This window comes from Aspergillus clavatus, genomic scaffold, assembly GCF_000002715.2.
Source record: "Aspergillus clavatus NRRL 1 1099423829794 genomic scaffold, whole genome shotgun sequence".
In the NCBI taxonomy this organism is placed as follows: domain Eukaryota; kingdom Fungi; phylum Ascomycota; class Eurotiomycetes; order Eurotiales; family Aspergillaceae; genus Aspergillus; species Aspergillus clavatus.
The window spans coordinates 98,889-111,643 of NW_001517105.1; the positions used below are offsets into that span (position 1 = coordinate 98,889).

The following is a 12,755-nucleotide window of genomic DNA, read 5'->3' on the forward strand; positions in this document are numbered from 1 at the left end:
AGATTCCTTATACTCCTGGTGGTGTTATTAGAGATGCAGTGGTTACTTGCTTGGATGTTTCTGAACGATAAGTCACCCAGGTGAGTGACTGTCGCCATTCTTTTGATAATATCACACTACCACTTTCGGGTTTTCCAGCTCAATGGAAATTTTCGCTCTTAATCTTAATTATAACAGAGTAGTCTATCATAGGTCTGATCATTTGAATCCTGGAATCGGACTTCGAATCATCGCCGCCTCCACCACATTGTAGATGCTCAGCCGAGAGGAGGCAGGATAAAGTGGCGGGAGTATTTGCACCCTATGTTCGCTTTTACCGGAGCCTGTTCTATATCACTTTGCCCCCCACCTATGTCGGATTGATTCAATTGTGCCCTCATGACGGGTGACGTTGATACGCATACGCATGCAAAAAGGATGCAGGTCATATACATATTCCATTAATACATAGCTAAACCTCCAGGTGACTAGATGATCATGGGTATTTGACTCAATGACCATGTCCAAAATTGTCCCATCCTTTATAAAATGCACATACCAAGACCATAATACAAATATCCTGCCTAAAGAATAGCTGGCCTGATCAAACTGTACTATCCTGTGATTCATCTTCTTCCCCCCCCGCGTTGTGAAAAAGAAACTCGACCAAGGACCAGAAGGATTATCACATCGATTAAAAAGCCCTGCCATTTGTCGAATGACCGATTGTGCGAAAGCTCTCAGATTTCATAGGACCAAGAGCAAGTGTATCAAAGCGATCAATACCCATGGTGTCGACATTGCTGTAGCCAGATAGGTAGAAACCAATCACGACCACCAGATATGTGAGGACCAGAATACAGCCCTTGAAATAGTTGCTCTTCCCTTCTCCATGCACGTAAGATAGAAGGAAAACGCAGAGGATGACCGTGATCATATCCCATTGCGGGAAGATGAGACTGGAACCAAAGGGTCAGCAACATTTCCTCAGATGGGGTATTTTGGGGGTACGCGTGCTTACTTGAATGAATGGCTCAATAGCTCCGAGGGCTCGAGCATGCGACTGTAGAAGGCACTGAACAAGACAACAGCTGGAATCTGTAGCAGACAAACCTGCAACGCGTAGGCCGAACCGATCTCCATGGACAGCGCGATATTACCGTTCATCGCAAAGGAAATGGCGTTCTGCCAGTGTCGTGACTTAGTATACTTCAACAGAAATCCGGAGATGCTGGGCTTACCAGGAATTCGGTAGTGTTGGGGACCAATGCAAATAGAGTGATTCCCAAAAATTTCTCGTCAATGTCAACGCTCTCAAGAACGACATCCACCGTATTCACCAGAATCTCGGCTATAATTGCGTAAAATATTGTAGCTCCCAGGAGAATGATGGAACTCTTGCCCTTGCTCCAATTGGGCGCATCGTGACCACCGCCAGTCTGTGTATGCTCAAGCCCAACATCGTCTTCTACCATAGATCTAGAGAGATCTACCGGAGTCTTATTGCCTTGGCGTGCACTACCATGCTGAACTGATGGTTTCCGGGCGCGCGCGGCGTCACGAGCAGCAACAGCTGCTGCCGTTGCTGCCACTTCAGTTACCTGGCGCACTAGATATTCACTATCTTCCCCAGAATATCCTCGAAGTCCTTTGAAGCTCGAGTAGCCGTCACCAGCCTCCGCTCTTGGAGGGACGAGATGGGGCGTCGTCCCTTTGTTGCTGGCTGAGCTTGATTCTGGCTGGTCTGGAGCGTGCTCGTGGGCATTCTCTGACAAACCGACGTGCTTTAGAGACTGTCCCAGGATCCGTTTATATAGCTGTGAGTCTCGAATGGAGCCTTTATAACCGTTGCAATCTCGAGGGGCGCCTGACGGCCCATGAGGGAATAACAGGTGTCTTGGTTCGTAGGCCAAATGCTCCGGGGTGACGGTCGCTGTCTTCTTTTCCTCAGCTTCGGTGGCCCAGATTAGAGCGGCATGGGTTCTGAGCGTAAACCACAACCCGATTACATATGACAGAAACAGAAACAATGCCGCGAACCACGAGTACGGTAGGACGACTTTCCGAAAGAAGTGGTCGTTTACGGCGGGAGCTTGTGCAAAATAACAACGACGACAGTCTTTGATGCCCGAGTCCGTTTGCTCGGCGCATGAGTAGCAGTTCAACTCGTGCTAAATGAAGTGGTGGTTAGCAGGGCCTAAGAGAGCAGAGTCCAGAATCCATACACTGCCATAGATCTGGTAGAACAACGTGGGACCAAATGCAGCGATAACAGCGAACATTAACATAGTCGAAGTAACCCCCGCAGATTTGACGTTGAAGCGCTGCGTCTTACGCTTGATGGCACCGAAACACATAGATAAGCCGGGGAGAAAAAGGATACCGGCGAAAATACTGCCAATAATACTGCCTTCAACGAGCTGCGCTTTTCCTTCCGTCAAGGCGACACAGTATAAATACACCTCGACCACGGTTGAGAAGAAAGCATTGACAGCGGCGCCCATACCCATCGATGATTGTGCAGAGATCGATGCGACTGCCTGTCCAATGAAATAAGCAAGAGGGATAATGGAGACGAGGGCGAGAGTGAAGATGAACCCCGGGTGAGTTAGCCAAGTATGAATCTTCAACGTTTCGGCCAAAAGGAAATAGTCAAAGATGACGAAGAGAACAACTCCGAGAAGGTTAATTAGAAAGATATTGGTCCCATCAACTGTGTACTTCCAGTATCTGGTTCCAGCCGCACGGTATGTGCATAAGAGGATCGACGACGAGGATCCAGGACTGAGTCGAGTATATGCTGTGTCAGAATGGAAGGACAAGGCCAGTGGGTGACGACGAAGATGGTCGAAGAGGATGAGAGTCACACGTCCCATTGGAATCCAGAAAACAAGCAACCAGCAGATGATGGATACAAAGAGCATCAGAGGCCCAACAAAAAGATACAGAAACAAGAAAAAGACGACGCGGCCTAGTGTCCATTCTCCACGGCCGAACAAGCGGCGTTTTGAATGCAATTGGTTTTCGCCCGTGTGAGCTCTCTGTGTTCTGCCCAGCAGGCTATCTTGCTCACTCACAGAGTCGATGCTATTCCGGCGCCTTCCAACAAGGGATCGGCTGCTCCGAGGACCAAAGAACAGCCGACCATGTTCAAGATCGCCGTTCTGCCATTGTTCGTATTCGCTAATGCTGCGTCCTTCGCCCTCGTCTTCTTCTGCGTAGTGTTCGTCGGTCTCCAATCGAACAAAAGACCCGAACGGATAGAGGAGATACCACGAAAGACCTAGAAAGACCTTCCCGTACTCGACTGCGCTAGTCGAATAGGCGAATGCAAAACAGGCTACAGCACCAACAAGCGCAGCAAGAGCGAGCCACCAGCCGAAGAATACCGTCCATAACAGATTAGCTAAGAACAGCATGTTTCCAACTCGTCCGCCAGGCGACGAGTGAATGTCTCCTTCGGCGGTCTTTTCCACAGAGCGGCTTTTCTTGTAGAGAGCAGGCTTCCACAGCCTGATACCGAAGGGATGCGTTTCATTGATAGCCTGTTGGCGATCTTTCAACGTGAAACTTTCCGCATCGCTGGTCTCACCATCATTCTCATCGCCATCGCCGTGATCAAGATTACCATCATGATTATCACTGTCATCATTATTGCCATCATTACTGTCATTCTGGCTGCCAGCTTCTGACTGTCGTGACGGCGGTCTGGCTCCGGAAGCTTCCAGGCTAGACTCAGGTAAGAACGATTCCTCACCACTCTCATCGTCAGAATCCGCTCGTGCCAAAGGACTGGGTCGAACGTTTAATCTCCGCCGCAGCGTTGAGCTCTGGGTTCTCAAGGGACGGAGTCTCGGAGAAGGTTGAGGGTTTGTCGCCTGTTGCTTGGCTTTGTCCTCTTCGACTTCTAGGACATCGTCGTCCGTAGAAAATTCTTGACCCTTATGCGGGACCTGCCGTCTCGACGAGATCCGACGCGTAACGGATGGCTTTTTTGGTTTATCGGGCGGCAAAGACTGGGATGAGTGTATGCGACTCGAGCCCTCAACTTGGCCTTCATCCGGTATTGGTTCGTGGCCCATGGGTTCAGTAGTTCCAACCGTACCTGGAAGCAGAATCGACAAATACAAATAAGCAGGCGTATCTCCCAAAAAAAAAAAAGATCGAGAGAATTCTAGGACACACCGTAATTTCTCCTACTGTGCGCTATAGGTCTCGTCGAACCGACTGTTTCGGACGATGCAACTCCACTGCTTACGGTCGAAGCAAGGCGCGGTAGAGCTTCATTTTGCAAACGAGGTGCACTCGGAGGCTTCTGAGTGCTAGACATGGCTCTTCTTCAGGCTTCTCTATTCTCATTTATTACTTTTAGCCCAGGAATATCGGGAGGTTGGGAATGGAGTAGGGATTAATAGAGACAATTAGGAAAACAAAAGCAACGTTGAGAAAAACAAAGAAGAAGGGACCTCAGAAAGTGGCCTGCATTGGAAAACAAAAGCGAATTAGAGGCTTTGAAAATTCAGCATGGTGCGATGGCAGTAGTCGACATCCGAGAAATGCCTGACGAGCGCGATGGATGAAAGGTCGCAAGACCGAAGAATAAATAACAATCCGACTCACTCATGGATGGATGGAGTGGAAGATCTACTACGCAAAGTAACTACTCGACTAGACGGGATCATGGGATAACACTAAGGCCCCGCAGTCAGCTGGAAGCCTCGAACCATACTAATGAAGAACCCAGTAATAATGATACCATGGTAGAATGGGCGAATCTGGAGAGAGGAAAGCATGCCATATTATTATGGGGACTAATTGATGACTGGAACTGCAAAATCGAGTCTTCCCACGTTGTTATAGAAAATCATAGCTGTCTGCAGGGCTGGTGTACAACTATAAAAGCCCGTCAGTTGAGTTCGAGCATCATTTGTATCACCTCGATCAGCTAACTACTACAGAGTAGTCTAACTAACTATTATGAGTTAGCCTCCCCTAAGGTAGTTAGATATGTTACCCAGATGCTATCCGTACTCCGTAGTAGATAGCCTTGCTACCTGAGGTATCCACTTCTGTCCTCAGGCATCGCACTTTTCTGCCATTCGCTGTCTGCTCATTGGCCAGCCATCCCACTTCTACTTCTGCTTATGTAAGGCAAGCTACTACTCCGTACAAGCTCCGATGATCATGCAATCTGATTCGTCTTTGGTCGGAACTGGGAGTTCTTTTCTCCAGAAAGCACGGCCACTAAGGTAGTTGGTCAGTAGCTCTGGTAAAGGATGTGGCTGATTGAAGGTGGCTGATGCTCGGGTTGCTGATATCAGTCAGCTACTGGATACATCTTGACCAGCTCACATCGACCTACTAGCTGCTTCCATCCCGGTCTATCCTCCCCATCCAACCCATAATTCTCTTTGCCTGTCATCCTCCTATTTTCCTCTACGATTTGAGCAAATATTCCTTCGAAGAACGTCACTATCTCCGATTCCTTGATCGAACCACTACTCAAAACAACAAGTGTTTGTGTTCGGTAACTCGTGGGTCAAGAGGAGCGTCATCGTCTGTTATTCATCATGGCGCTCGACAACTACTACCGCAATAAGATAGAGAGCATGAAGCTCGAAATCATTCAAGGCCAGGCTGTCCTACGCAGACTCGAAGCACAGCGCAACGACTACAACTCGCGGGTCCGTCTACTGCGAGAGGAGCTGGGGTTGCTCCAACAGCCCGGTTCGTACGTTGGTGAAGTTGTCAAGGTGATGAGTACCAAGAAGGTTCTTGTCAAGGTACACCCGGAAGGAAAATATGGTATGCCGTGGGCTTCCTCCACTCCCTGATTCTGCTGCTTGAGGCGATAAGTATCAAAATGAACATCGTACTGATTTGTGATGCGTTATCACAGTCGTGGATATTGCAGAAGGAGTCGATATCACAAAGCTCACTGTTGGCAAACGCGTCGCCCTGCTTTCTGATTCTTATAAACTGGAGAAGATGTTGCCATCGTCTGTTGACCCGCTTGTTTCGCTCATGATGGTGGAGAAGGTACCCGACAGCACATACGACATGATCGGTGGTCTGGACCAGCAAATCAAGGAAATCAAGGAAGTTATCGAGCTTGGCCTCAAACATCCCGAACTATTCGAATCCTTGGGTATTGCGCAGCCAAAGGGTGTCCTCCTCTACGGGCCTCCTGGTACCGGAAAGACACTGCTTGCCCGAGCGGTCGCTCATCATACAGATTGTCGGTTCATCAGGGTCAGTGGTTCGGAGCTTGTACAAAAGTACATTGGAGAAGGTAGTCGCATGGTGCGTGAGCTGTTCGTCATGGCTCGTGAACACGCCCCTAGCATTATCTTCATGGACGAGATTGACAGCATTGGGTCTAGCCGTATCGACTCGGCTGGTTCTGGTGATTCAGAGGTGCAGCGGACGATGCTGGAGCTGCTGAATCAGCTGGATGGTTTCGAGCCGACGAAGAACATCAAAATTATTATGGCTACGAATCGACTGGATATCTTGGATCCCGCCTTGCTGCGGCCGGGAAGAATTGACCGAAAGATCGAGTTCCCTCCACCATCGTAAGGCCCACCTCTTGCTCTCCTACCGTTTGCAGTGATTGAGTTGTGATTTTGCTAACCTATTTTTTTTTTCTTGGGAAACAGGGTGGAAGCTCGTGCGGATATTCTACGGATTCACTCACGATCAATGAATCTGACGCGAGGCATCAACTTGACCAAGATCGCAGAGAAGATGAATGGATGCTCGGGGGCGGAGCTGAAGGGTGTGTGCACGGAGGCGGGCATGTACGCTCTCCGAGAACGCAGAGTTCATGTTACCCAAGAGGACTTCGATTTGGCCACCGCCAAGATCCTCAACAAGCATGATGATAAGGAGGTTGCCGTCTCGAAACTCTTCAAGTAGAGTGGAGATGAGTTCCAACATGGAAGCGGATTTCTTTGGGGTGATGAACGACATGTAATAATAGTTCTTACTTCTTTACCATGATTCATATCAAGACGACCCGTGTCCCACCACGACGAACTCCAACCTCTTTTTTTTTTTTTTTTTTTGGGCAACATGTGATGTTTTCCCCTGACATCCTCAGGTGGCCATCTATCTATGCCCCAGCAATCGCCTGTTATCAAGTATCATTGTGTAGGATGGAAGCATGCATGCCTCGGATGTCGATGTCGACCGAAGTCAAGCAAGGGAATTGGATCAAACCAGCAAGTGTAGCGATTAGATCCATGTTTCAGTCTGCCGGAATTGCTGCGAGCCATCTGTATGACTATGATTCTGGGTCCCCGGACGTGACGTTGGTAACACAGTCCCGCAATAGAGTTGGGTATCTATGCTCCAATGTTGTAAGCACGGAAGATCTTGGCAGATGACCAATCCGTAGACAATTCCACCCCTAAATTAATGGTCGTCGTAGCCATATCTACATACTGCCTTGCTCTCAGTCCTTTTGTTCGAGATTAGGCGAATGTGGAATCCCTCCCAATTCCTCGATTTATCTCGATGGGTATATCAATCTCCTTTTTACATTTCTGCACGTCTAACAGTACTCCAATCCTCGTGGACCACGAAATAGGCCCTCAACTCCCTCATACCTGGATCGGCGCATTATTGATGGTCGCCCAGATCCGTCCCCTTACACAGCAGACTTGGCAAGAATATGAAGCGAACAACTGGTGTCTAGATAGATAGATAGATAGATAGGCCTATTGACTCTGAGACCCCAGTTAAACAGCCAAGACAGGCAGTCAAGAACGGGTCAAAGGTCAAAGGAGAGCCAGTCCTCAGGGGGAGATAGGAGTCCACGAGAGAAACAAAATAGAGAGAGTGATGGAACTTGTGGTATGTCGTCCAAGTAAGGTAGGAAAAGTGCTTGCTCCGCCAAGCCATTCCTCTGGCCACTAGTCCCTCTCTTTACAAAGTACAGACTATGGAGTCGTTACTCCACGATGGTACAATTACAAAGCAGTGCTCATCATGATCCCTGTGTTTGGAATAATAGAAGACACCTAAGACCTCAATATTGTCCCCTTTGGACATACGAGTCATGAAGGGCGTACGGGAGCGGAAGCTTTCTCTGAGTATCCATGAAGTTGGAGCAGTATATATTTGAGGATTTGAGCAGATCTCCCAATGTGTTCGTAACTACTCCGTACTCCGTACGTACTTACATGTGCTGTAGATCATCGACACGTCGTCATCGTCTGCATCAAGGAGTGCTTACTCTGTAAGTCCATGGTATTTTTTTTTTTTTTTTTTTTTTTGTTGACATGAGATTCGCGTGACCAGGTTGCGTGGATCCATGGCGGAGAAACTGCGATTGGAGAGATGGACTATTCCACCTATCTATCTAGGAGTAGGACTCTCGGTATCAGTTCTCTCTACACGTTACTCACTTACAGGGTCTCGGCTTGGGTGGGGCGCATCCAGATCTGATGAGTGATGACCTTTTTTGGTTCTCTTAGTCTATACTCCGTAGAAGCCCCGGCACTCCGTCGTCCGTCCAGTGTTTAACCCCTGTTGACTACTACTACTACTACTACTACTACGTACTACTGCTATCCTTGCAGTGTCAATGTGTTTGTTTTTGAGAGGCCATATAGAAGTCCCAGTGAGTTATACACAGGCTAGATACAGATTACAGATAGAATGCATCAAAAGAGACCAGAGAAATCGGATGAGGGGTAAGACCGACCACGTCGAGCATATCGAATCAGAATGGCATGGTGTCAAGCCCTCTCCTGAGACTGGTTCTCTCTTCGCCTTCGGGCAATTCGGTGCAATTTCCGTTCTTCCACCCTTGCTAGTAGTAGTAGTATATACTTCTAGTGAATAATGTTGTACCTCTCTCCTTGCGCTTCTCCCCGTTCCGCCAAGTCAGAAGGATCCTGAATGGAGTGGAGTGACGCATCACGCCTCCCAACTCTTCCCAACCAATGACGAAACGGAGGATTGTTTGATTGATTGCCAGATCATCACTATTCACTACTAAGTACGGAGTAGATATACTCCATACTATGTAGACTGAAATCTATCCTGCTGTCAGATTGCAAGGGATGAATGACGAACACTGATTGATAGAACCACGGCGGAATCTGTTCTCTCTGGTTCATTTGATGGATGGATTTCTCCGCGAGGTGGATGAGAGTCCTAAGTACATAGATATACTACGTACATAGCCTAGATACATAGTACAGGGTAGTAATTAATGTAGGTGCTCTGTACTCCGTGTATCTCCCGTCTCCGAGTGGGCTCACTTTTTCTTTTTCTTTTTTCCTTTTCTTATGACCACTGATCACTGATCGCTTACAGTATAAACAACAGGAAAAAAGGAAAGAAAATAGGTTATCTCTGATCTTCATACAACATCAAATTGAATAATAGATTCTCGATAATATATATATATATATATATTTTTTAATAAAAAAACAAAACAGTATAAGTTAGGAGAGTCAAGTCATCCTAGCCATATTGTAGTCGACCTGGAAGTATGTATGGATAGATACCCCCATATAAGATCGATCCCTTTTCTCTTCTTTGATATCCATCCCAGTACATCCAATACATACACTACTCCATCCAGGGTTCTACTGTCCTTCTAGATTCCCCGGACTTGCTCTTTTGGTTCTCCCGCAATTTACCCCGTTCCCCAATAATAATTGATGTGTACATTGCTTGGACTGCGAAGTACAGCAGTTCGTTCTATGACAATTCTGCTCACCGGCATTTCTTTTTGACTTTCATACATACTATTGACATTTTCTTTTTTTTCTCTTTTCTACCTGTGCCTATCTGTCTATTATTTATTTATGAACCAGGTATGTATCTTTCATTTATGGACTCTTTCTCGACATATCCTCCCACTAGTTACTGCTACTACTATCACTGTCTCCTCTGTCGATCTATCCCCCCATCATTGTGTTACCATTTTATCCTCTGATAATTCAACTCTGTACTTCATATCACTACCACTGTGGTGGCCAATTTACCCGGCGACCTGACTATCATCCACCCATCCCCATAGAAGCAATACACTTAAAACCGCTTCCATTCATTCCAGATCGCCACTCCCCACATTTCATCTCATCTGTTTTTCCCCCCCTACTAATCCAATTAATTCTGTATAACAGCCATTCCCACACTGTCTGCTTTGATCATTGTCCATCCAACCTCCACCCGGCTGTTGTATGATGCCTGAAGGCGATTTGTGGTCTTCACTGGTCACTGCCATCGATCCTGCCAATATCAAAGCCATGCCGGCGGTCCTCCAATCAACCATCAACCTTTTGGAAACAGAGCTGGCCAAAGCGAGGGCCGCTCTCAAGGAAATCCAGCCAAATGTGGCTCCCATTTTCATGGTCAGGGATGACCTGGCCGTCGGTGCTGTCGCCGCATACCGTCAGAATCTCATCGGTCGTGCTCCCGACTTCTATTACGGCACTCGACGACTGACCCACAAGGAGCTGGGCCTCGTTCCCGTCGTCCATGAGGTGCAGGTAGATTCTGAGGAAGACGCGCTTACTGAGGATGAGTCCCCATGCATCGTGACTGTCATCCCACCAAAGCGAGCATCTCTCGCCGATGTCCTGTCGAACAGCCTGATTCTGGATCATATGGCCCCTCACCTGTCCATCTCCGGGCTATTAGCCCTGGCGTCCACCTGCCGCCTCCTCCGCTCGGTGGTCATGGAGACCCCTTACGTCTTTCGGCATCTCGATCTAAGTCAATGCCGCGGCGCACAGCTGCAAGACACCGCAGCTGTCAATTCTGGAGACTCCATCACAGAGGACGAGTACTACTCAGCTCCTCTCCGGAGTATCTTCGCAAATCTGCAACACAGATCCCTCCTGAAGGACGTGCGCACACTGATCTTGGACGGCCTGTCCGTGCCAGCGGATCTCATTGCAGACATTGTGTTAGCAGATCGGTTCAATGTGAACATTCTGTCCATCCGAGGGTGTCGTCATTTGAATGAACGCAAACTCATGCAGGTCCTCCAATATGCAGTGCGTCCCACGCGCCCTCAAGGAACCCCACGAGTGAAAGGCATCTACTTCTTTACACCCCCGAGCCAGCCCCAAGCTGCAGTACGAAGCAGATACCGCGACTGGTGGAGTTCAAGCTGTGTTGGCCAAGAATCAGTGCCAGCAAAGGCCTCAGCTAGCCACCACGACCAACCAATCGAGCCCCACCAACAGAATGCTTGGTACACGCCATCCGGCAAGTTGCTCAAGAGGAGTATCGAGGAAGGCTGGGCGCAGACAATCCAAAAATGCCGGGGGATCATCGCTTTTGATGCGATGCTGTGTCGTGGACCAAGGCACAACTCCAGCTCAATGTCCATGAACCAGGATGAATCTCAAGAGAGTGATCGCTTGCTTGGCCCAGCGATTGCCACTGTTGCGCTGGGGCCCAAGGGCTGCGAGGGCTGCCATAGCTCGCCTGAAGGCCCAGCAGTTTGGGGCCAATCTCCCGAGGAGGACTTTCCTCTGCTGGCTCCCGTTCCATTCCATTCATCGTCCATCGCGGTGGCCAGGCGACCCGCCCTTTTCCCGGGCGAACATCGTACTTTGAATGCCCGTTGTACAGACTGTCTCACCGACCGCTGGTGTCATCGCTGCAACAAATGGTTTTGCGCCAGTTGCTTGCCGAACCCGCAGCATGTGAATCTCAATCTCACGCCACATCAGACTGCAATGAGAGGCCCGCTCGGGAACAATGATTCCCAGGTAAGGATGATGTGAAGAACGGAGATATGAGATGTCACTGACAAAGACTCTCCAGGAGGTCGAGCACGGAGTGAGCAAAGATTGCTGGGAATGTGGCCCAACCGTAAGTTTCTATCAAAACTCTCAAAGGAATTGGAGAAAATGAGAAAGATAAAATGACAAATTGACTGACGCTATTCACAGTGCGGTACATGCAAGCGAGCCTGTCAGCGGACATGTCAACACTGTCAAGGACTTTATTGCGTCGAGCACAACGAGGGCTGCTCTTCGACGATGGTAAGCATCCAAAGACGTGTAGTTCGCAAGAATATCTGATCTAGACGCTGACTGAGGGTCAAGTGTGACTGGTGCAATACCAGCGCGCGCCATCGGATAAGGCAGGTCTATTAGAGATATGCACTCGGCAATGGCGACTTCTACATACGCGCCCAGTGCGTGAGTTTCGTTGACTTGGTTTCCCTTGCACCATTTGAACACAGTAATGACCCTTAAACGACCCCAAACGAAGATACCGAGCGATTCCTTTCCAATATTGAGAGACTTTCAGCGCACTGACAAATGCCCGGTTGTTGCTTCATCTCCGAGACTGGATTGTCGGCGCGTAAATGTCAGTTTCGAAGTATCCTGCCTCTCATACGGTTCACCTTTGACTGTCCTGATAATTTGTGCTTTCCTGGCCTTTAGTCTTCGTTTATAAGCCTTTTGACCCCCCCCACTCTTGTTGATTAGCAAAGCTTGATAGTCAGTTTCATTTTTTGTGTCTGGGATTTTGATGAAACACCTCCAGCGCCTGGGAGAACGCTCGTCTTGCGCATGACTGAAAGGTGTAGCGCTTTAATTGCTCTGCGTTTTCCTGTAGGCAACCAAGCAGATGTCGTAATTGATGCGGAGGGGCAAAATTTCCCCGCGACTACTTGCTGATAAATAAGCGGAGTATCTTCCAGAACACGCGCAGCTGTTCGACGTGGACCATGGGTTTCGTTCTCATCAATGCTCTAGATAACGGGACAGAAGATGTCTCGTAGCACTTTT

At 48.5% G+C, this 12,755-nt stretch overlaps 3 protein-coding genes across 3 annotated transcripts, besides 6 other annotated features; 2 read left to right on the forward strand and 1 right to left on the reverse strand.

Moving 5' to 3' along the window:
- Window positions 1-673: 673 nt before the first annotated feature.
- ACLA_053680 (calcium/hydrogen antiporter) lies at window positions 674-4,309 on the reverse strand (the record flags this gene model as incomplete). Its single annotated transcript, XM_001274747.1, has 5 exons — window positions 674-938; window positions 1,001-1,164; window positions 1,221-2,150; window positions 2,205-4,084; window positions 4,165-4,309. 5 exons carry the CDS (start codon window positions 4,307-4,309, stop codon window positions 674-676), a joined length of 3,384 nt encoding a protein of 1,127 aa, XP_001274748.1.
- Window positions 3,569-3,651: a microsatellite.
- Window positions 4,310-5,549: 1,240 nt separating the features above from the next.
- ACLA_053690 (proteasome regulatory particle base subunit RPT6) lies at window positions 5,550-6,897 on the forward strand (the record flags this gene model as incomplete). Its single annotated transcript, XM_001274748.1, has 3 exons — window positions 5,550-5,784; window positions 5,879-6,554; window positions 6,639-6,897. 3 exons carry the CDS (start codon window positions 5,550-5,552, stop codon window positions 6,895-6,897), a joined length of 1,170 nt encoding a protein of 389 aa, XP_001274749.1.
- A 778-nt stretch (window positions 6,898-7,675) lies between these two features.
- Window positions 7,676-7,698: a microsatellite.
- A 537-nt stretch (window positions 7,699-8,235) lies between these two features.
- Window positions 8,236-8,258: a microsatellite.
- A 259-nt stretch (window positions 8,259-8,517) lies between these two features.
- Window positions 8,518-8,550: a microsatellite.
- Window positions 8,518-8,555: a microsatellite.
- Window positions 8,556-9,388: 833 nt separating this feature from the next.
- Window positions 9,389-9,408: a microsatellite.
- Window positions 9,409-10,184: 776 nt separating this feature from the next.
- ACLA_053700 (uncharacterized protein) lies at window positions 10,185-11,738 on the forward strand (the record flags this gene model as incomplete). Its single annotated transcript, XM_001274749.1, has 1 exon — window positions 10,185-11,738. One exon carries the CDS (start codon window positions 10,185-10,187, stop codon window positions 11,736-11,738), a length of 1,554 nt encoding a protein of 517 aa, XP_001274750.1.
- Window positions 11,739-12,755: the final 1,017 nt, after the last annotated feature.